We start from the raw sequence: 25,193 nt of genomic DNA on the forward strand, positions 1-25,193 counted from the left end.
AGGAGCACACAAGCCCAAGTGTCCCCTTGCTGTTTACTCCAGCAACGGGCATTCAGGAGGTATATTGCCTCTGAACATGGAGGTCTTACTCAGCCATAACTTCTAACAACTGTTGATAGATCCGTCCCTCCATAATTCTACCCCACTTTAAAGCCAGTGACAGAAAATTCATCAAATTAATTGTGTTGTTTAAAGCAATTCTGTAAAAAGTAATTCTTATCACACACACAAACCCACACATAGGAGATGCTAGGTACTGAACCTGGGACCTTTGACTTGTAAAGTAGGAGAGGTCTGTGACTGTGGAAGGGCCTCTTTTAGATACATCAGTTGCCTGAAAAAGCCACCTTCATCCAAATTTTTAAAATAAAAGATTTCCTTGTCTAGAGAACAGTCTTACTCGCTGCAGACAAGGACTACTTAGAAGCTTGTGTTGCATCACATGGCTATAATCCCCCCTCCTACATGTTTCAACAGAACTTCCACCCACATTGCAAGTGGCTCAGCTGTATTCAAGAAACATGGGCAGCCACTCTACCACACTGCAACCAGGGAACTCCCAGAGCTTCTGTGCCAAGAGTGGGAGGAAATTTACATCCCCCTCTCCCTGTATACAATGTGGAACAGTAGTTCCTTATGTTTCCGGGCAACTCTTTCTCAAGCAGCTGAGGAAAACGTACACCAAGTTATCCTGCTGTATACTCACAATGGCGCTGCAAGATAGATTCAGGTGAGACATACAGATTTATTCAAGGACACCCAGTGAGCTACAGTGGTCAGAACCTGGAACTCTATGGTCAGTTCATTACACTGGCTCTCAAGGTGAAAATTCAAACTAGGAGAATTATTTCCAATTTCTAGGGAAGGAGAGGAGGGCTTTTCAGGGACATATATGAAATAGATGCATGGGCAATCAAGCCCCTGGGATTTTTTTTTCCTCTCCCAACCCTGAGCAAAGTCAGCCTGACAGAGACATGGCCAAAAGAGGAGAAAAGCAAGGACCATGTGTCTGGGGCGGAGGCCATTTTGCCAGAAGGAGAGCAGCTATAGCAGTGAATCATGGAACATTGCTATAAATATGCCAGAAGAAAGAACACCCATCTTTTCAAGGCTGGCAAAGGGGCAGCAGCACTAATTGTGTGTCATTATGGAGTGTGTCACTTGGATTTTGTAAGGCTCCCTGGACATATGCCCAGAGAACAGTCTAGCCATAGGCATTTCCTTTTTTTCTTTTTTAAACTGTCTATGGGACATACACTGAAATCTACCAGGCTCAATTTAAATCAGCATCCAGCACCACTGGGAAACATGGGAAATGGATACCCCACGGTACCCAGCTGGCTTAATGGAGGCTACAACTGCTGTCTTCTTTACCACAGTCAAATATGCTTGCATGGGAAAGGTGCAACAGCAGCAGAAAGGAACTGCAAAAGGCCAAGCCATATTCAGCTTTTCAAGAGGTTTGAGCTCAGGGTTCCTGGACTAGAGAACTCCATTTTCAAACCCCTCCAATTCCAAATTTTGGCAGCAGTCAGCAGGTCCAACCAGGGACTTTCAAACTTTTCTATCTTCCTATCCTCTTCCCCCAGGACTTGGCTACAGTGACCCATGCAATGGTCATTTCCAGGCTTGATTACTGTAACTCACTCTATGTGGGCTTGCCCTCGTGGCTGATCTGGAAACTCCAGCTGGTGAAAAATGCATTGGCACACCGGCTGACTGCACTGCCTGTGCGGGCACACATTCAGCCAGTGCTATGCCAAATGTCAATCCGATTGAGTACCAGATCCACTTCAAGTTACTGGTATTGACCTTCAAAGCCTTGCATCGCCTAGGACCAACATACCTGAGGGACCACCTCTCCTCATATGTCCCCCAGAGAGCCTTGCGCTCCACCAAGCAAGATTTGCTGGCTGTCTCCTGTCTGAGGGACATCCATTAGATCAGGACCAGGGCTTTGGCCTGGCGGAACATGCTCTTGTGTGAACTCAGGGCCCTGCAGGACGTTTTACTGTTCCACAGGACCTTTTACTGTTTCTCAGAGCCTGTAAAATGGATCTATTCCACCAGGTCTCTAGCTGAGGCGGCGGGCGTCCAATAAAAAAGTCAGCCTCCCCTGCTGAAAACACCACTTCTATGCAGCCCGGATTAAATGAACCTCAGAGTCCAGCAGCACCAGTTTCTGAGATTGTGTGCACAACAAACGGTGCAATCGTTTTTAATTTTTAATGTAATGCATTTTAATTATTTATTAATTGCTTATGTTCGCCAAATGGCCTAATTACTGTCTGTGAACGGAAGATTTGGTCACTTACCGTGAGGCTTCCTTCTCGGTGGACTGGCAGTGGGTCGGTCCGACTACTGGGTATAGGCTCCTCCTCCTCTTCACAGGGTCGGGTCTTCTAAATGATCCGAAGGGGGGGAGTGGCCTATACCTCCCAGCTCCCGCCAGGTGTAACCAAGCCGCATCCCCCTAGGAATAAAGATTCCCACAACCTCCCCATTCACATACAGAGGCAGATGAACGAGGAAAATCGTTTATTACGCTTCAAACACCCCTAAAATAGGAGATTGAAAACAAAACATTGCCAATACAGAAAGCAACATCACTCAGGAGAGGAACAGGCGAGGCTCCAAGATCCATTTCCAAAACCCAGGAAGCTGCTCAACCTCTAACGGGAGGGCCGGACTGACCCACTGCCAGTCCACCGAGAAGGAAGCTTCACGGTAAGTGACCAAATCTTCCGTTCTCCGGTGGTCTGGACAGTGGGTCGGTCCGACTACTGGGACGTAACAAAGCTGAACATCCCCGGGCGGGACCGGCTTCCCTGTTTAGAGTGCATGTTGCAGCACACGCCTCCCAAAGGCCGCCTCCGCTGAAGCCCATTTATCCACCTTATAGTGTCTGGTGAAGGTATGTACCGAGCTCCAAGTTGCTGCCTTACAAACAGCTTCCAAAGATGGGAAGGACCGATACACAGCAGATGTTGCAGCACCCCTCAGAGAATGAGCCGTGATCCCCTCTGGAGGGTTCTGACCTTGGGCCTTGTAGGCCATACCAATACATTCCCGTAGCCACCTGCTAAGGGAAGAAGTGGAAACCTGCTGTCCCTGTGATTTTTTGCTGAAGGAAACAAACAGGGAATCAGACTTTCTCCACTCTTTGGTGCGCTCAATATAAAAACTAAGCGCCCTCCTAACGTCCAGACAGTGTAACTCCCTTTCCTTAGAGGACTGAGGATTGGGACAAAAGTTCGGAAGAACCAATTCTTGGGACCTATGAAAAACGGAATTGACTTTAGGAATAAAGGATGGGTCTGGTCTCAGAACCACCTTTTCATTATGGAACACACAAAGTTCCTTATCCACCGACAATGCCCTTAACTCAGACACTCTTCGTGCCGTGGTGATGCTTACTAAAAAAAGAGTCTTAAGGGTTAATTCCTTGATCCCGCAGGAAGCCAGAGGTTCAAAGGGACGTCCACACAAAGCCTGTAGGACTATATTCAACCTCCATGAGGGAAATCTATGCACCTGTGGAGGTTTAAGAAGAGAAACACCCCTCAGAAACCTTTTGACATGCGGATGCGTTGACAGGGTCTTACGTCCCCGCACCCCTTGTATAGCCGAAATAGCAGCCACCTGCCTACGCAACGTGCTGGTGGAAAGTCCCTTGTCTGCCCCTTCCTGTAAAAACCCGGGGATACCTTTAACTTTAACCAACATCGGGTCCCACCCTCGTTGGTTCGACCATGAAGAAAAAACCTTCCAGGTGGTATTATATACCCTATTCGTGGAATATTTGCGTGATGCCAACATAGTGTCCACCACCCTCTTGTTGTACCCTAGTCCCTCGAGCTGCAACCGCTCAACCTCCAGGCTGTTAACTTTAACAGGTCTGGTTGAGGGTGAAACATGTCGCCCTGAGACAGAAGGTCGTCCCTCCTCGGCAAACGCCAAGGAGGCTGGACCGACAACCTCAGAAGCTCCTGGAACCACGATCGTCTCGGCCAGAAGGGAGCCACTAATACCATCTCCGCTCGTGACTCTACCACCCTCTGAATCACCCTGGGTAAAAGAGGAAGGGGTGGGAAGGCATACAGAAGTCCCACTGGCCACTCGGCGCTGAGAGCATCGGTGTTTTCTGCTCTTGTGTTTCTGTTTTTGGCAAAGAACCTGTCCACCTGACGATTTTCTGCCGTGGCAAACAAGTCCACCGTCACCGGTCCATACCTGTCCACTATCAGACGGAATGTGTCTCTGTGCAACATCCATTCCGTCTGATCCAGCCAGCGTCTGCTGAGCCAGTCCGCCAAAAGGTTGTCCTTTCCAGGAACATGTACTGCCTTGATTGATAGGAGACTGTTCTCTTCCCATTCGAAGAGAATCTTTGCCTCGGCATGGAGAGATTTCACTTTGGTCCCTCCCTGCCGATTCATGTACGCCTTGGCTGTTGAATTGTCCGTTTTCACCAGGACATGACAACCTTTCAGGACAACCTGCAAACCCTGCAATCCTAGCCGAATCGCTCTGAGTTCCAGGAAGTTGATACTCCGTTTCGATTCGTGGGGCTCCCATTGACCCTGGATCATTTGATCCTGTGAGTGGGCCCCCCAACCCCATAGACTGGCGTCTGTGGTCATACAAACCCTCAGGGGCTCGCGTAGAGGATGACCTGAACTGAAAAGATCCGGGTCCATCCACCACTGTAACTGGGATTTCACTTTTGGTGTTAATGTCACTAACTTGGGGATTTTGTTCCCTATAATATCCTGGAACGGTAGAAGGAAAAACTGCAGGGGGCGAGTGTGGAACCTGGCCCAGGAGAGTAGATCCTGAAAGGAGACCATCATCCCTAGCAATTGTGCTAACACCATGACCGACACCCTGCTCTGCTGTAGGATCCCCCGTAAGAGGAGAAAGAACTTCTCCCTTCTTTCCAGGGTTGCAAATACTCTGTCCATGGCTGTATCTATTTCCACTCCCAGATGCCCTAGCCTCTGAGAGGGAAGAAGATTGCTCTTCTCCAGATTCACCACGAATCCGTGTCTGCGCAACAAGGTCACTGTCCGGTGAATGTCTTCCTGACATTGTAGGAATGACCCCGCCTTCACCAGAATGTCATCCAGATAAGGAAACAGAGCCACGCCCTGTAGTCTCAGCTCCGCCACCAGGGTCACCAGGACCTTTGTAAAGACCCGGGGCGAAGATTTCAGGCTGAACGGTAATGCCCGATATTGAAAATGTTTCCCCCCGTAGGAGAAGCGTAGGAACTTCCTGTGTGATTCCCGAATGGGCACATGTAAGTAGGCCTCTGATAGATCTAAAGAGGCCAGAAAATCCTGAGGCTGAATGGCTAGCAACACTGACCGAAGGGTCTCCATTTTGAAGTGCTTTGTTGGAACAAACTTGTTGAGCCACTTCAGATCCAGGATGGTTCTGAACTCCCCGTTCTTTTTTGGAACTAAAAATATTATGGAGTAAACTCCTGAACCCTGTTGGGATATTGGAACAGGTTCCACTGCTCCTATGTCCAACAGATGTTGAATAGCCACCAGCATAGCTTTGTGGGCCACCAAATCTCTTTTCCGTGGAACCCAACGAAAGTGGTTGGGAGGGGGGGAATGGAACTCTATGGCATAGCCATGTTCCACTACCTCTAGAACCCATTTGTCCTGAATCGATTGGTTCCAGATGTCTGCGAATGAGGAGAGGCGACCCCCTATTCTCCCTGTTGTCTGGTGAAGGGCGTAGTCATTGAGATCCCCCTTTTTTGGAAGAGGGTTTGGAACTCTGGTCTGACTTCCCAGAATAATAGGGTTTGGAATCACGCCCTTTCTGTTGCCACTTTCCTCTAAAGGAACGAAAGGGGCCTGATCTGGGTTGCTTCTTGGAGCCACGAAAGGAAAGAAAAGGTTTCCTCTGTTTTGTTTCTTTACCCTTGGAGGGTAGGACTTTCTTTTTATCCTTGTTTTCAATGAGAAACCTATCCAGGCCCTCTCCAAACAACAAGGATCCTTTAAAAGGTACTGCTGCAACCCTGGCCTGGGCTGTAGTATCAACTTCCCAATTACGCAGCCAAATGTTGCGTCTAGCCGCCACGCCACAAGCCATGGCTCTGGCCGCTAGCTGCATGGTGTCTAAGGAACTGTCTGCAACAAAAGCGGCAGATAGAGCAATCTTTTTAAGCTCATCCTTGAACTCCTTGGGAGCTCCACTATCCGCTGCTGCTAAGTTGTTGGACCACGTGCACATTGCTCTAGCGAACAATGAGGATGTTGTGGCCGCTTTGATAGCCCATGATGTTGCTTCAAACTCCTTACGTAGAGCCTGCTCAATCCTCCTATCACATGGATCCCTGGGTAAACCATCTGCATCCATGGGTAGGACCGAATTGGAGATCAGGCTAGTCACAGGATCATCCACTGTCGGCAGTTTTAGCCTCTTAGTGGCCTGTGGGATGAGGGAGTAAAGTTTAGGGATGACCTGTTGGTTGGCTTTAGGTTTAGCTGGCCTTTCCCACTCCGCCTTAACCAGAGCAAAGAAGGTCGCAGGCAAGGGAACCCCTGTCTGAGCACTGCTCAGCTTTGGCATCATTTCCCCTGAGCCTGTGGGAAGGTCAGGATCCAGCTCCTCATCCTCCTTGGGGGTGGCCACAAAGTTAAGGGTCCTCAAAACCTTAGGGAGCAACTTGGAATAGTATTCCAGGGGGAAAAGTCTGGACTGCACAGTGTCAGGTTTTTCCTCCTCCTCATCCGATAACTCGCCTTCCTCCTTATCAGATAGTTGATCAGAGTCCTCTGATTCTTCAGCTGAACTCAGGAGAGGGGAATCCAGACCTAGGTGAGCCTTGCCCTTCGATTGCCCCAGAGTATCACTAGGGCTGGGGTCTCTGCGTCTTTTCCTTCCCTCCTGCCTCTTCTGCTTTGTCAGAGGAGAAGAGGAGTCCTGGCACTGACTGTTTAAGTCCTGTCCCAACTCCTTCAGCATTTCCCTTTTAAGCCACTGTAATAGGTTAGACTTGGCGTCCTCCCCTGTAAGGTCGGGGTTCTGAGTCTCCTGTTGAGGTGACAGGGCTCCTGCAAGCAGAGGCAAATCGAGTTCACTTGGGGTGCTTTGTGAACTAGCCGCCATTTTGAGGAACACCAGATCCCTACAAGGGAAGTGAGAGGGAAAAGGCACTAGCCAAAAAAGGCGGGAACAACCCAAAATGGAGGGCAGCAGCCTTAACTTCGCCCTCTGACTGAAGAAACAGTACCCTCCAGGCGAAACCCCTCCAAGGTGCCCAAATCCAAAGGCACTAGCAAAAAAAGGCGGGAACAACCCAAAATGGAGGGCAGCAGCCTTAACTTCGCCCTCTGACTGAAGAAACAGTACCCTCCAGGCAAAACCCCTCCATCCAAATCCAAGCTCTCCCCGTCTGCCAGGTATGTAATCTAGGCAGTTCAGGGTCCAGGCGTGCAAACAGCGTTCTGGGTAAAAGGGGCCCTTTCCCAGTCTCTGAATCGCCCGCGCTGATCCTCCCCACCGCGGGACGACTTACCCCGCTGTCGCTGACTCGCCCGTCTTTCTCCGCTCCGCTCCACTCACGTCTGGGTGGAAACGGAGCCTAACAGGGCCACGCTCGCTTCCGGCGCTCTCCGCGGCGTCGCAGGGTCTACTCGCGAGTAGTCCTGCGCGTGAGCCCTTCTGCCGGGTTTGTTGGGGCTAGCCCCTACGCTCCCAGCCTCCAGCGTTTTAAAATAGAAATTTTTCTCCTTCGGATCTTCTGCGCTTCTTCAGGAGCGCTAGAAAAACCGTCCTGCTCGTGCAGGGCCGGGAAAAAAACTGGCGGGAGCTGGGAGGTATAGGCCACTCCCCCCCTTCGGATCATTTAGAAGACCCGACCCTGTGAAGAGGAGGAGGAGCCTATACCCAGTAGTCGGACCGACCCACTGTCCAGACCACCGGAGAACCACTCTGAGCCCGCTCATGGGGAGGATGGAATTTCAAAAATAAATAAATAAAATAAACTTTTGGGAATTCCTTCTGCACAGATTTGAACACTGAAGCAACACTGTGCATTAGAAAGGATACGGGGAAATCAAGCATGTTCTTGCACACGGGAGCACTGGGCTTTGCTGTCACCCTGTGTGAACCGAGGGTGCCTTTCAATGCACCAAACACATAGCAGCTGCACATTGAAGGGGAAGGCTGGCAGTAGTCGACAAGCCATCTTTCAAGGAATCTTAGATCCAAATAGGCAGCCATGTTGGTCTGAAGTAGTAGAACAAAATAGGAGTCAATTGCATCTTTAAGACCAACGTAGTTTTATTCATACCATAACAAACCTTTAATGGCATAACAGTTGTGAATAAAAATACACAGGATATAAAATTTAAACACTGGAGACAAAATCAAAATGAAACCGAGATTACAGATACATTCATACATGGTCAGATTTAAATTTAAGGATGTCAGCCAAAAAATTTGCCACACCCTCGCTAACCTCCCACTCAGTATCGTTCAATAAATAATAACAGGATGGCAGAATAGACAAATCTGGGGAGAAAGAAAGCTTGCAAAATAAATCTTTACGGAGGTTATGATAAATGGAACAATCAAGCAATATATGCTGAATTGAGTCGGGAATATTCACTCCACAGGAACAGAGTCTGTTGCCTAAAGGGACTCAATGACATCTCCCTTGTAGAACTTTGGAGGGAAATGCATTTAGTCTAGCCAACATAAATGCCCTGCGATGACTTGGAATGGTTAAGTCTGATAGATAATGGGGCATTTTGCCACAGAAAGCATAAAGACCTAAGGATACTGGAGAGCAAATATAAGGGTCTGTTGGGAGTAGTTTCGTTTCCTCCAACTCCAACAATCTCAATTTAATACATCTGAATATATATGACTCATCAGATGTAAAAAAATCATCAACCTCTATCCCCAACTGGTTAAGTTTGGACATAAGAACTGCTGACCAGGATGAGATATATGGGTTTCTTTTCAGACGATTGTTAGGATCTGTTCTAAAGTGAATTTTGAGCCAGAATTTAAACACTGTGATCCAGGCTTTTGTCTCTACCAAAGACTGACCCGCTTCAGAGCAGAGAGTAAAGTAGGACACACATTTTGGCATACCAAGAATTTGTCTAAAGAATGAGGCTTGAATGCCCTCCACTTTCCTGGTAAATGCTGAGATCCATATAAGGATACCATAGACTAGCATTTTAGCTTTGAACACTTTAATTGCCGCCGGAACTAATTGGTTGCCCCTTGCAAAGAAAAACTTTAATTTGAGCAACCGAACATTTAGCCAAGTGGACTGTGTTGTTACGATGTGAAACCCAGCTTAATTTATGAATAAAAGTGATCCCCAAGTATTTAAATGTTTTTGTTTGCTCAATTGTTGAGTTGCCAATAAACCATCTCTTTGGGCGCCAGCAATTTGAAAAGACAACTACTTTAGATTTGGCATAATTGACAGAGAGTGAATTACAATTACAGTAGTCATAAAAGGCATTCAAATACCTTTGCAGGTCCACACTTGTGCAAGAGAGGATGGTAGTATCATCGGCATAAAGTAATAAGGGGACCGCTCGGCCTGCTAGTTTAGGTGGATGACCATTAATAGGGTTCAAAAATTGTCCCAGGTCAGTTAAAAATAAATTTAAAAGATGCGGGGCCAGCACACAACCTTGTTTAACCCCCTTTAACACTGGGATTTTACTAGTCAAGTCACCACTAGAAGAAAATTTCACTTGGCAAAAGGTATTGGAATGAAGTTTCCTCAAGAGAAACAGTCCATTCCCAGATATCCTAGCTTAATCCATAGTTGGGCTCTATCCATTGAATCAAATGCACCCTTCAGGTCAATGAAGGCAGCATATAATTTTTTTGTCCCGGTATGCAAGTATTTATCAGCAAGGAAGGCCAGAGTACAGCAATGGTCCATAGCAGATTTGCCTTTGGATAAGCCAATCTGTTCAGGACCTATGATGTTATCTAGGTGCATCCAGTCAGTTAATCTAAATGTTTGGCATACAATTTGCCCACTATAGATAATAAACTAACGGGATGGAAATTTTCTGGTAACTCCAACCCCCCCTTTTTGTAAATTGGGATAATTATAGAATCAAGCCAAGAGTCTGGGATGGAACCGTGCAGATCAATGAAAGAGAACAATTTTGCAAGGGGCAAAAGCCACCAGTCAGCAAACTTTGTGAATACCTCAGCGGGAAGGCCATCAGGGCCCGGTGCTTTACCTGCTTTTAAATCCTTCAATAAATCACTGATTTCCTCTATAGTTACTAGAGGTCAGATCGGCATATCAGTAACTATGGGGTTTACTAAGATGGGAGTGGATACACCTGGAGCAGCAAAAATGTTAGAGAAGTAATCAATCCATGTTTGCGCAGAAAGTTGGGTCAGTAACAGAATTGGTTTTTTGATTACCCAAAATGATTCTCCAGAAAGCCTTATTATTAGATTTTATCGAGTGGTAAAGTTGGTCCCATTTATTCTGTACATTAGAAAGGATACGGGAAACCAAGCATGTTCTTGCACACGGGAGCACTGGGCTTTGCTGTCACCCTGTGTGAACCGAGGGTGCCTTTCAATGCACCAAACACATAGCAGCTGCACATTGAAGGGGAAGGCTGGCAGTAGTCGACAAGCCATCTTTCAAGGAATCTTAGATCCAAATAGGCAGCCGTGTTGGTCTGAAGTAGTAGAACAAAATAGGAGTCAATTGCACCTTTAAGATCAACGTAGTTTTATTCAGAACGTAAGCTTTCGTGTGCATGCACACTTCTTCAGACGAGGAATGAGGTACAGTAAGCAGAGACACCTATAGCTGTTGTTTTGGGTTTTTTTCTCATTACATATGCTAAACCTACTTTCACCAAGTAGGGCGATATATCCACAGTATTCCAATGTATTTCTCTTTTAGCACAGTGTATCAGAATAACCTTTTTGTATTGACATACTCAAACTAGGGATATTGGCTGTTTATCTCATTACATATACTAAAACCATCTTCCACTATATTTTAATGTCTTTTTTCCTAATGGCAAACTAGAATGATGTATATATTTATGTTACATGTTAAAAGGTAAATTAGTCGGACAGGAAAAACCTTCTGGGAAAGAAATGCCTTCTTTTTGACCCAGGTTTATTAGCAATGGAATAATTAACAGGGCATTCTCACATTCTGACATGTTACTGTTTTATGGTTTCCCACGCTAATACAACACAGATCAAAGGTTTCTGAATCTGTTAATTTTACTATTCTGCTATTGGTTTTTAACTTTGTACTACTTGGCATTCCAAACCCCACCAGCTATATGTGTCTCTGCTTACTGTACCTCATTCCTCGTCTGAAGAAGTGTGCATGCACGCGAAAGCTTACGTTCTGAATAAAACTACATTGGTCTTAAAGGTGCTATTGACTCCTATTTTGTTCAAGGAATCTTGTCAGACATCACTCTCAAAGGACCCCAATAAGTTTCTGAGGAACCCAAGAACACCACTGGATTAGTCTTTTACCAAAGAGGATTTTTAAAAATTCAAAACAAACTTGTCCTCAATTCTCAGACAAACTCAACTCTGCAGCCCTGCTCCTATCAACAAAAGAAGTCTAATTCCTGCACACAAGTTGCATTCCTGAAGGGGGAAAAGAATGAAGCCTCTGTCTTTAGTGACTGCAGAGAGGCAGAAAACATATGAGCACTCAGTGTGGGGGGTGGGGTGGGGGCCTGGCATGCCCCATTAAGAACATGCATTTTTTTTGTTTGTGTCCATAGCTACTAACAGGAATTGGACTGGAAATACCCTCTTGTTCCCATACAACTATATTAAACAAGGTCTTGCAAAAGGAAGTTCACATCACAGAACTGTGAATTTATACGATTTAACTTTTTCCTGTGCTCCACAAACACTTGCTCATGAAATTTTGTACTGTTAGGAATCTGGCAGATTTTTGAAGTCCAACAACTGATCCTTGCCAGCAAAAGTGATTACTTGAGTTCCATCAACCAGCTCCATCACAGTACACAGCACAACAAAAAGCCAAATAATACATATTCATATCACACTGTAATATACATTCAGTTGAGCTATAATGAAACTGTATAACAGAATAAGAAGCCACACTAGTCCATCCCCCCCCCCCACACACACACACACACATACCTATACTCGGGGCACAAGTAGTTTGTTCCAAAAACAAAATTCATTCATTAGATACCATAAACACTGAGCACTGAGGACCTACCTACCTAAGGGACCGTCTCTCCCCATATGAGCCCCAGAGGGCACTGAGGTCATCTGGGAAAAACCAGCTGAATATCCCTGGGCCAAGGGAGGCCAGACTGAAAGCCACCCGGGACCGGGCCTTCTCTATTACTGCTCCATTACTGTGGAACCAACTCCCTGAGGAGGTGAGGGCCCTACGATGTTTAGAGGGATTCCGTAGGGCCTGTAAGACCCACCTTTTCAAGATGGCCTTCAACTAGCGGGAAACTGTGACAAATCTAGATATGCTGCTAGAAATGCTTTTATTCTTGAAATGTTTTTACTTCTGAAATTTATTGAAACCTGTTTATAACGCCATACTGTTATGTTAATTTTAATACTCTGTAATTGTTTTAACCATGTTTTATAAGTATAATTGATGTAATGTATGTTTTATGTTGTGAGCCGCCCTGAGCCTGCTCCGGCGGGGAGGGCGGGATAGAAATAAAAAATTATTATTATTATTATTATACTAGAATGACATGGTTTCATTTAGAAGGATTCAGTTCTCTAGATTTATGTGGCTCAAAACGATGAGCTTTACTCAAGCAGAACTACCTCAGTTCTCAGGACACTGGAGCTAAACGGTGTTGCACTCTGGATTATTTTTTAACAGAATGCATTGCCTTTTGATTCACAGAATTACAATGTTGGAAGGGGCCATACAGGCCATCTAGTCCACCCCCCCTGCTCAATGCAGGATCAGCCTACAGCATCCCTGACAAGTGTTTGCCCAGTTGTTACTTAAAGACTGCCAGTGAGGGGGAGTTCACCACCTCTCTCAGCAGCTCATTCCACTGTTGAACAACTCTTACTGTAAAAAAGTTTTCCCTAATATCCAGCCCTTAATTTAAACCCATTACTTTAAGTCCTATCCTCTGTTGCAAACAGGAACAGCTCCCTGCCCTCTTCTAAATGACAGTCCTTCAAACACTTAAAGAGAGCAATCATGTCCCCCTCACCAACCTCCTGTTCTCCAGACTGAACATTCCCAAGTCCCTCAGCCGTTCCTTATAGGGCTTGGTCTCCAGGCCCCTGATCATCCCCATCGCTCTCCTCTGCACCCACTCCAATCTGTCAGCCGCCTTCTTCAAGCGAGGCCTCCAGAACTACACACAGTTTCTGTCAGAGCTCTCTTAACCCCACCTACCTCACAGGCTGTCTGTTGTGGGGAGGGAAAGGGGAAGGAGACTGTAAACCACTGTGGTACTCCAACTGAAGGACAGGGTATAAATTCAATTTTTTCTTCTCTTAAACGGCATCTTGTTCTCTTCTGCCCACTTTTCTAGCATGAATTCAATGAATTCTCTATCTTCTGGTGTGTTTGCTGATGCTTCCAATTTGGTATCATCTGCAAATTTAACAAGTAGCCCCTTCCATACCCTCATCCAGATCATTTATAAAAATACTGAAAAGTACCAGGCCCAGAACCAAACCCTGTGGCACCCCACTAGACACCTCCTTCAATTCAGATGAAATGCCACTCTGAGCGCAGTTCTCCAACCGATTCCCTATCCACCTAACTATCCTAGAGTCCAGTCCACAGTCCTCTATTTAACTTATCAAAACATCACGGGGAAACCTGTCAAAAGCTTTACTGAAATCCAGGTGAACAACATCAATTGCATTCCCTCAATCCAGTTAAGTTCATCACTCAATCAAAGAAGGAAATGAGGTTGGTCTGTTGGGGACAAATCAGTGTTGATGTCCTCAGATCACCAAGTTGTCCTTTACGTGCTCACAGATCGATCCCTTTAAAATCTGCTCCAGTATCTTCCCTGGGACAGAGATCAGACTGACTAGCCTATAGTTTCCTGGGTCATCCCTCCTCCCTTTTTTGAAAATTGGGATAATACCTGCCTCCTCCAGTCTTGTGGCACATCTCCTGTCCTCCAAGAGGTCTGGAAGATGATGAATAAAGGCTCTGCAAGCTCTCAAAAGTTCTTTGAGCACTCTTGGGTGCATACCATTTGGCCCAGGGGATCTGTACTCATTCAATGCAGCCAGGTGCTTCTCAACTTCCTCTCTGTCCATGTCAACCAGCAGCCCAGATGCTGTGCCTCGCCTACTACCATCTCTAGATAAGTCTGTACTCTTCTTCAGGAGAAAAACTGAGGCAAAATAGGCATTACGCCCTTCTGCTTTTGCTCGGTCCGCTGTCAGAGTTTCTCCATTTTCATCCAACCATGGGCCCAACGCCTCTTTTATCTTATGTTTTGCTCCTCACATATCTGAAGATTTTCTTGTTGTAGCAAGGCTCCCTGGCCAACTTTAGCTCAGTGTGAGCTTTGACCTCTCTGATGGCTGACCTACAGTGCCTAGCAAACCACAGATACTCTTTGTTAGAGGTATGTCTTTACCACTATTTCTTGAACATTTCCCTTTTTCTCCCTCAACACATCACAGAGTTCTCTGTTCATCCACACTGGCTTTTTGGATTCCCTACCATGTTTCCTTTTTGTTGGAATAGCAATGGAGAACTGCCACTTTTTGCTTCCCCATCTCAGAGCCTCTCACACATCTTAACATTTGTTTTGCAACAGCACTGGGACTGAAGTCTACAACATCCCTGGCCTCTGTTTTAAAGAAACTACTCATTGTATGCCCTGACTTCGATAGCCATAAGAACATAAGAGAAGCCATGTTAGATCAGGCCAATGGCCCATCCAGTCCAACATTCTGTGTCACATAAGAACATAAGAGAAGCCATGTTGGATCAGGCCAATGGCCCCTCCAGTCCAACACTCTGTGTCACATAAGAGAAGCCATGTTGGATCAGGCCAATGGCCCATCCAGTCCAACACTCTGTGTCACATAAGAGAAGCCATGTTGGATCAGGCCAATGGCCCATCCAGTCCAACACTCTGTGTCACAGAAGAACATAAGAGAAGCCCTGTTGGATCAGGCAATGGCCCATCCAGTCCAATACTCTGTGTCACAGAAGAACATAAGAGAAGCCCTGTTGGATCAGGCCAATGGCCCATCCAGTCCAACACTCTGTGTCACATAAGAACATAAGAGAAGCCATGTTAGATCAGGCCAATGGCCCATCCAGTCCAACACTCTGTGTCACATAAGAACAGAAGAGAAGCCATGTTAGATCAGGCCAATGGCCCATCCAGTCCAACACTCTGTGTCACATAAGAACATAAGAGAAGCCATGTTAGATCAGGCCAATGGCCCATCCAGTCCAACACTCTGTGTCACATAAGAGAAGCCATGTTAGATCAGGCCAATGGCCCATCCAGTTCAACACTCTGTGTCACATAAGAACATAAGAGAAGCCATGTTGGATCAGGCCAATGGCCCATCTAGTCCAACACTCTGTGTCACATAAGAACATAAGAGAAGCCATGTTAGATCAGGCCAATTGCCCATCCAGTCCAACACTCTGTGTCACACAGTGGCAAAAATTTTTATATATATATAGCCCAGGGTAGTCTGATCTCATTAGACCTCAGAAGCTAAGCAGGGTCAGTTTTGGTTATTTGGATGGGAGACCACCAAGGGAGTCCATGGTTGTTATGCAGAGATGCGCAATGGCAAACCACTTCTGAACATCTCTTGCCTTGGAAACCTTCTGGGGTCCCCATAAATCAGCCATGACCTAATGGCAAAGTAGTAGTAGTAGTAGTGGTGGTGGTAGTAACAGCAACAACTTATGTTTGCTCCTCACATATCTGAAGATTTTCTTGTTGCAACAAGGCTCCCTGGCCAGCTCAGCCAACGCACTGAGCCTTCTATCATGCCCTAAAGCGTTTCTCACCCTTTTTTGGCTAAACTTCCTGCCTGATAGATATCTAGATTAAGTTTGTGCTCACTGTTTTGTGCTATTTTAGTTTAATCCTAATACATTCTAGTCCCATGATCAAATATGGGCTCACCCTCACAAAAATTGTAGCCAGACAAAAACAGGATTTCATAAGCATCCCACTGATGATTCAGAGACATTATTTGTGATTGAACGAACCAAGAAGTCTGTCACATTTATAAAGAGGGAAGGATCTCCTGCCTGTAACAATGAGAACTATGGGAATCAAACTTCAAAACTCTTCTCTGTGTGAAAGGAAATCAACCCCTTGCACAACCAGATTTGGAAGAAGGGTATCACAAAATTGTACTTTTCCTACCTTTTCAAGTCAACTGTCGTAACACTAAACACCACACCTTTGAGCCAAAGGATCATGAAGAGCCTCTGAGAAAAGGGACAGTTTCCTATGCTTTCTCCATCACTGCCAGCCTGTGGAAAAAGGAGGGGAAACCCATTAGTAGGAATGCACCAGGTTTGCAGATAACCAGAGCAATTCAACAGGACAACTGTCAGAACATGTCGATAATGCTGAACTGTTTTTCTTGAAGAAAGTGAGTCAAGTCTTATTGGGCAGGAAGGCCAAAAGCTTTCAGTCTCTGGAAAGTCTGCCCGGAACCCAAAGTATTTTGAACAGACCCATTTTAGCAGCTTCAGGGCAACCCTGGATACTGAGACTGAACCCCAACTCAACAAAAACTCTGAGGAAAATAACCAACCACATCATATACAACCCTCTCAAGAGCATCTTCCTGCAACTGTCATATTAACATTTTCTCCTTGAAACAATCTTGGTTCATGCCATAAAACCAGTATAAAAGAAGAAAAAACCTAGGGGCAACGTTTAAGTGCAGGTTAACACAAACATACAAAAAGCCCAAGTTTGGGGGTTTTTAAAAGAATTTTTAACCTGATGCCGAATTTCACAAGCTCAGCCAACCAGCTCTGGAAATTTGGATATAACAAAAAAAAAAAAAAGATAAATACTGACAGAACCAGGTTTTCAAAGGTGATCAACTGGCACACAGATTAATACCAAATTTATATAAATACGGGAGCAGGCAATCTTAAATACCCTGGGATCCCTTTGGCCATTAAGGGATCCAAAGGTAAAAACTAGGATTTTGAATCTGCCCAGAAGTCAGTCAGCAGCTCCTCCAACATGGGCAACATGGTGTTCCATATCTGTCTAGAAGACCATGTATTTGTTACTGTGGTTATCCCAAGACACTAAGTTTCTCAGGAAGTACCTTGCCCTTCCTGATCCAGCACCGAAAAGAAAAAAGGCTGCATCCCCTCCCAAAGGGAGAATACAATTAAAGCCATAATAAATAGCTTGAACCTGCAAGGTGTTGACAAATGTTTCATTACTAAGAGGAAATGTAGTATGTGAACTACGGAGCATCTTTATTTAGATGAGATTAAGAGCTGAAGCAATAAGCAAAAAGTATTAAAACTCAGAAGCCTGAATTTCCAAATTTAGCGCGCAGAATACAAGCTATATAAGGCAGCTTGGGGAGGTGTGAAATTTAACACATAAAAGATCACCTGCTCATGACATCTGGCTTGTATGTTATTTACTCATGTCCTACTTCTTCCAGTCACCTAAGAACTGGTAAACAGTGACCCCTCATTAGTCTGGTAATCTCTTATCTCAGCCAAGGTCACAATTAAGTGATGATTCTGCTCCCTTAAAGCTCCACAATTCTGATCCTGCTCCCTTATAGTTCCATGATTCTATAACTCATGGTATAGCTGATGGAGATCATTTACTGCAAACTCTTTCTCAAAAGGAGAAAGCTTTACTGTTCTAGGAAAGTCGGGGAGAAAACTATTTTAACCCTAATTGTTTGCAGATGTAAAGCATTCAAGAGCATTTATGGAATTCAACGTTTGTTAAGCAGACCCAGTTCTAAAGTAGCAAACTTGCCCTACCCAAATGGCAGCTTTACGGAATACAAATCCAAATCAGCATTTGCTTCCAGTTTAACAGACAAGGTACTTTCCATATACATAGTAATTCCATCTCTTACCAAACAGTAAAACAGTAATCTGAATGCAAAATATAATTCAGACCTAGTTCTGGAAAGAAGGTTTCCCTTCAAAGAGAAAAATAATTGTGTGTCTATGCTGTCTTTTCCATTGTTATCACTCAACGCACAGCAGCCAAGAAGGTCAGAGCGCCTGCTCCGGCTGCAACGCCACTGAGGATGTTCTCCGCAGCTGAGAACGAAACGTCTGGAAGAAAAACTTTCTCCAGTAGAACACGGCACTTAAGCCCGAAAGATTCTACAAACCCTAATTTTCCACTGCTGTTCTTCAAAGTGACCCAAAATATTCTGATCACATACTGCAAAAAGAACATCACAGGAATGCCATACATTTTGGATTCACGGCTCAAAAGGATTTTGTCAAGCAGCGGATTACATTCAAGTGGCATTTTGAAAACTTGATGCTGGAATACTATGAGAGAGCGTCAGTTTGGTGTAGTGGTTAAGTGCACACTCTTATCTGGGAGAACCAAGTTTGATTCCCCACTCCTCCCACATGCAACTACTGGAGAGACCTTGGGTCAGTCATAACTCTCTCAGAGCTGTTCTGCTCAAAAGCAGTTTCCAACAGAGCTCTCAGCCCCTGCTACCTTATAGGCAGTGTTCCCTCTAAGCTGAGTTAGTATGAGCTTGCTCACAGATTTTTAGCCTCCAGCTCACATATTTTTGTCTTCTCTCAGGAAGGATGACCCCAGAGCACACTAATTTATGCAGCAGCTCACAAAGAGGAATTTTTGCTCACAAGACTCTGCAGCTTAGACAGAACATTGCTTATAGGGCGTCTGTTGTGAGGAAGGGAAGGGGAAGGAGATTATAAACTGCTCTGAGACTCTGTTGGGAAGTGAAGGGTGGGGTATAAATCCAATATCTTCCTTTTCTAAAATCTGTACAAATACTGCAAGCTACACTCGTTTGTCAGGGGGGTAGCAGTACAAGGAAAAAAGGGTGGGGGGGACAGATTTTAGATTATGATTAAAAGAGAATTAACACAAAGTGCAGGGACTTGGCAAATCAAAGGACAACCTGTGAGTTAGTTCTGCCAGTCTTCAAAGTCTTCAAAACAGTTAAACTGCATGTCACAGAGATTTCCTTACAACAACAAACAAAACAAAAACAAACAGGGTTTACAAAGGCTTTCATGAGCAACGATATGGGGAAAAACTGTCATAGGCCTAAGAGAACTTTTCATCTTACAGACCAATAATCCAATTTTCTAAAGTGCTTTATGTCTAAAAAGTTAACATTTATGCAGCTAGCAGTGCATTTTAACAGTAAAGTGATTTCCTTATTTTGTATCTCAATACAGCAATAAGATCAGGCAGAAATACAAGAGACTTCCCTACCATGGGCAATAACTAAGAGAAAGACAGAACCAAGTTTGAGTCTGGTGGCACCTTCAAGACAAACAAAGTTTTATTCTAAGTATAAGATTCAGATATCTGAAGAAGTGTGTGTGCACACGAAAGCATACAGAATAAAACTTGGTTGGTTTTTAGACTCAAACTCTGTTGTGCTCCTTCAGCCCAACACAGCTACCCACGTGGTTCTAAGAGCAAGACAGACTTTCTGAAGAAAACATCTCAAATGCGGGAACCTGCCATTCCATGCTTAGCTTGGCTCTGTCCACAAGACTGGGTTATGTGGAAGTCCTTCTAGCAACCCAGAAGCTACACAAAGGTAGGGAGGTATCGTAACTTGCAGAATATCCAAAGAGCACCTCCGTGACATTTAAAACTGAACTACCAACAGGCAAAACCAAGAGCTGGTAGTTCAAGGTGGTTCTAAGTATATGTTGTTGTTGTTTTTTACAGGAGTTAATATTCGGTGGATAGATTGGTTTGGATATGGTCCAAAACTTCCTGCCCTTGCCTATCCGTAAAGCTCCAGGCTGGGATTCAGTGGCAGAGTACCTGCTTTGTGTGCAGAAGAGCTGCTAAGTAGACAATATGAGTTAGGCAGACCAATGATTTGACTTGGTATTAAAAAGAAGTGTACCATTGAGTCATGACTGTATGAAGTTCAAGCGCATGGGATTTTCAAGGCAAAAGTTGAGCAGAGGGCCTTCCTCTGTATAGGTGATACATGAGCACATACTGCCTTTCTCTGCATAGGCAAAAGTTGAGCAGAGGGCCTTCCTCTGAATAGGCGATACATGAGCACATACTGCCTTTCTCTGCATAGGCAAAAGATGAACAGAGGGCCTTCCTGTGAATAGGCGATACATGAGCACATACTGCCTTTCTTTGCATAGGCAAAAGTTGAGCAGAGGGCCTTCCTCTGTATAGGTGATACATGAGCACATACTGCCTTTCTCTGCATAGGCAAAAGATGAACAGAGGGCCTTCCTCTGAATAGGCGATACATGAGCACATACTGCCTTTCTCTGCATAGGCAAAAGTTGAGCAGAGGGCCTTCCTCTGAATAGGCGATACATGAGCACATACTGCCTTTCTCTGCATAGGCAAAAGATGAACAGAGGGCCTTCCTCTGAATAGGCGATACATGAGCACATACTGCCTTTCTCTGCATAGGCAAAAGTTGAGCTGAGGGCCTTCCTCTGCACTGGCAAATAATGAGCAGAGGGCCTTCCTCTGCATAGCAGGCCCAAATCTTCATGGTTTCCCATCCATCAGACCCTGCTTAACTTCTGAGTTCTGATAAGATCAGGCTAGTTTGGGCAATTAGGACCACTACCATTTAGTACAGGAAAGCTTCATATGTTCATATTAAGTTCAAGGTGTCATTCGCTCAACCTAAGCTCTCTCACATAAATTAGGACATTCATTTTGCTTTTACATTTACTGAGCTTGGAGTCCTTTTAAAAAACAATAAGACTGAACTTGGGAAGGGAAAACCAAAATAAGAATGCAACTAGGTATGCAACAAAATTGTTCGGCGAGAATTTTAATTGAGCACTCTACCACGATTGCCACTTGTTTTTCCAGTTGCATGCCTTTCAAGAAATCCTTTGAGAAATCCATGTGACTCAAGAAGGGGGTAACACACAGTTGCTTAAAAATATAACACCTAAGAATGATACAAGAAAGCTGCAGAAAGCAGGATCTCAGCCAGTGCAACTAGGATAGAAAGCAATATAGCCAAAGGGAAGCACAAGATAGCCCAGCAACAGAAATATGAGTTCACTTATGGACCAACGGCAACATACAACAGAACTGTTAGGTAAGCCTTGGAAAGTTGAAACCCTGTGTAAAGCTGCAAGGCACAAGAAGCTAATTGACTTTTATCTACATTCTTTCTAGAAGCAATCTCCTGAATTCCTGGCTTCTTCAATGAGAAGAAAGGAAAGAGCAGTCTTAGGAAATTCAGGAAGTCTATTAATTTTAAATACATTTTCCTTATTAGGCTCTCCTTAATGATGAGTAAATGGAATCAAAATATTTAGTGTCTCCAATAAACCAGGGAGGGAGTGCCAAGGCATCAGACAAAAGGGTAGCAGAAGATATTTTGGGAGTGCTGATAGACTCACTCTCATACTAAAGCAGATAGCAGACTTGCACAGATTAAGAATTAACATTAAACAGCTGGCTGATCAAAGCACAGAGCAGGTCAAGCTAGTCATAGATGCTAAATTTCTGCACAAAAAGGCACATTTTTCATGTTCAGGGCATCCCTGCTAATTGAGTGCATCAAATCACAACCCTGCAAAACAATCACACACACTGCAGTTTGGGATGCAGGAAACTATATATTTTCAATCCACTTCATTTTCCCAAAGTATTAAGTGCCACCCAGAATTGGGGGCAGATGGGAACAGCTCCCTTGACCTATGGAATTCTGAGACAATATGGCCAAGCAGGGTTGCCAGCAACCGGGGGGGGGGGGGTGGGGGGGGTGGAGCTCTGCCCCTTTAACAGAGACTTCCTGTGTAGAAAGGGGCAAGAGAACATTTTCATGACGTGAAGGTAGATAGTGTCACACTGAGCCTCTGTTAAGGGGGTAGGATATTTCCTCCAGGTTGTTGGCATCCCTATGCTGGAGTGATCAGCTGGGGGGACCAAGAAGAGTCCTTCTTGAAGAAAGTGTTTTACATGTCTTCTCCCCTTTATGCTATTTCCTACCTCCCCCAATATATCTTAAAAATCAAGTGCTAATTATGGAATTGATAAGGCTGTTCCCAGCAAGCATGAATTCATCCAAATCTAGCTACCCTTTCTATTACAACATTTTCTTCAAGCAGTTCTTGAACACTTTCCACTGAGTTGCATTAACCACGTGCATTTGCTAAAACTAGTGATCCCTCTGTTTTTTCAGCCCGAAGCCACAGGTGTGTTTTTGTAAGACTGCATGAAGCAGTCTGGAACAGTCAGCGTCAGAAATTGCTTTCGTTGCTTGTTTTTATCCTTGTGAATTCAGTTAAAAGGACTTCAATGGTTTATTCCTTCTCTACAGTTCCCCCAAAAGGGTAAGAAACCGTTCTCCTGTGTGGAGTTTTCAGCTACAGATTGCAGTCCACTTTTGATACTGTCTTATTAGAAATCCAAGAATATGGAAGACACATTATACATCTCGTGCCTGAGGGGGAAGAGTCACGGCTCAGTGGCAGAACACCTGATTGACATAAAGTTTCTAGTTCAATCCTCAGCAGCTCTAATTTATTAGGATGATGAGAAACACCTCATCCTGAGACTCTTGAGAGCTGCAGACAGTCTAAGTCAGGGGTCCTCAAACTTTTTAAATAGGGGGCCAGTTCACTGTCCCTCAGACTGTTGGAGGGCCGGACTGTTGTGGTGGCTGCCGTTACTGTACAAGGCTGCGGGCCGTCAGTTCTCCGTCTTCTGCATCTCTCTCCCTTCCCCACACCACACACCCCGGCCTGGGAACTCACCTCACCTCGGTATCGCCTCACACTCTGTCTCCGCCGCCTCAGCCCAGTGCCGGAAGTGTGCGTTGCTAACGCGAGTTTAGGTCGAACGTCACTTCCGGTCTGATTTTGCCATAACCCGGCGGGCCGCATAAACGTCCTCAGCGGGCTGCATCTGGCCCGCGGGCCGTAGTTTGAGGACCCCTGGTCTAAGTAGATAGTACTCAGGGCTTTTTTTGTTTTTGTAGAAAATGCTCTGCAGGAACTTGCTTGTATATTGGGCCACACCCCCTAACACCGAGCCAGCCAAAACTGCGTTCCTGTGCATTCTTGCTCAAAAAAACCCCCCCTGATAATACTGACCCTGACAGAACAATGGTCCGATTCAGTATAAGGCAGTATCTTATATGTACAAAATTAAACTACAAACATTTTTTTTGTCTCATGTTAACAGAAGTCACTTGCCTTTGGTTATGAACAAAGGATTATTTCTGGAGGATGCTGCTGCAGCGGTGGAAGAGTCTCTGCAAAGGAAACAACCTATCAATCTAATTGCTGCTGCATCCTCTATTCCAGTATAAATTAGTCAGCCTCTGAATATGAGTGCCAAGAGGCAACATCAGGGGAAGTCTTGGCCTCTATGCCCTATCGGCCCTTCAGAATAACTGGTTAGCAAGTGTGTAAAACAGGATGTTGAGACTTGATGGACCACTGGTGTGATCCAGCAAGGCTGCTCTTAAGTTCTAATAGAGTAGGGATCCAACTTGCCCAGAACCTGCTACTTAATTTTACAGCCTAGACCTTTTCTCTTCAGAACTGAGCACTGCTTCCATTTCACTTACACCCTGCATACTCTTTGGACTCAACTGACACCAACAAGGCTGACTAGCAAGTCTAGAGGGATTGTTGCTGATGTTCAGTCGCAAAGTCGAGTCAGACTCTCCGCGACTCCATGGACAAAGTCACGCCAAGCCCTCCTGTCTTCCACCATCCTCCAAAGTCTGCTCAAATTCATGTTTTTGACATCAGTAACGCTGTCCAGCCATCTCATCTTTTGCCGTCCCCTTCTTCTTTTGCCTTCTGTCTTTCCCAGCACCAGGATCTTCTCCAGTGAGTGCTCCCTTCTCATTTGGTGGCCAAAGTATTTGAGCTTCAGCTTCAGCATCTGACCTTCCAGGGAACAGTCTGGGTTGATTTCCCTTAGGACTCACTGACTAGATCTTCTTGCAGTCCAAGGGACTCTCAAGAGTCTTCTCCAGCACCACATCTCAAAAACATCTATTCTTCTGCACTCGGCCTTCCTTATGGTCCAGCTCTCACAGCCATAACATTACTACTGGGAATACCATCGCTTTGACTATACGGACTTTTATTGGCAGGGTGATGTCTCTACTTTTTATTATACTGCCCAGGTTTGCCCTAGAGGGATTACCAGAGCCTTATGCCAGCACTGTATACTAAGTTTCCATGAGAGACTGTTTCCATTTCACTTCTTTTCTTTGTGCAAATAGCTGAAGTCTACAAAACATTTAAAAAGGCAAGAGTGAAACGTTCATGACATATGAGGTCACTACTGATAAAACCTCTTTTTTTTTGGTGGGGGGGGACAACAACAACCTCAGTTCTGCAGAAATACACAAGCTGGAAGCTGAAGGTCACAAAGCCCAGCCTTTGCAGAAGAACAGCAATGTCAACTTGAATGCTGGAAAAACTGCCTGCCAAGTCTCAGCTTCTACAAATCCATCTTACTCCTGAGTTAGTCCTTGTCTTCTCTGAGTTCTAAATCTGAAATGAGAACTCCCAGTACCAGAAGCAGCAGCTAATTCAGTCACATTCTAAAGCTTATGTCAAGTATATTGCTTGGCCAAAACAACAAGCATTATCAGAATCAAATTAGACTTTACATATGCAGATATGTGCACAATTGCCCTTTTTTCCTTAAGCAGAAAAAGCCTGAAAACATGAACAAGATCCAAAACATGCCATGACAAAGACCCTTTCCTTACCAATGTCCTTGCCCCAGAAAATCATCTGCCCCTCCCTGTGACTTTTTGGATCTTTGCTAATGTGGACCAGATAACCAGCAGGTCGGGAAAAGACCTCAGATCCCTTTCTGCTTCTCACATAACAAATGTCCCCCAAGAAATGCCTTTTCCTGCCTAGTGAAGACCAGAGTGCTATATCGTGTTTCATTTAAGTCTAGCTTGGCCTTAGACACCCATGATCTGAA

The 25,193-nt window shown here is 45.0% G+C and overlaps 1 protein-coding gene across 1 annotated transcript in view; it reads right to left on the reverse strand.

The window, feature by feature from the left end:
• Positions 1-25,193, reverse strand: part of CLIC4 (chloride intracellular channel 4) — a 95,294-nt gene that overhangs the window by 38,355 nt on the left and 31,746 nt on the right. The window contains exon 2 of the mRNA XM_060258087.1: positions 16,413-16,522. Coding sequence (XP_060114070.1) covers positions 16,413-16,522 — 110 coding nt within the window. The remainder of the gene's footprint in view (positions 1-16,412; positions 16,523-25,193) is intronic.

This window comes from Heteronotia binoei, chromosome 17 (genome assembly GCF_032191835.1).
Source record: "Heteronotia binoei isolate CCM8104 ecotype False Entrance Well chromosome 17, APGP_CSIRO_Hbin_v1, whole genome shotgun sequence".
Lineage (NCBI taxonomy): Eukaryota > Metazoa > Chordata > Lepidosauria > Squamata > Gekkonidae > Heteronotia > Heteronotia binoei.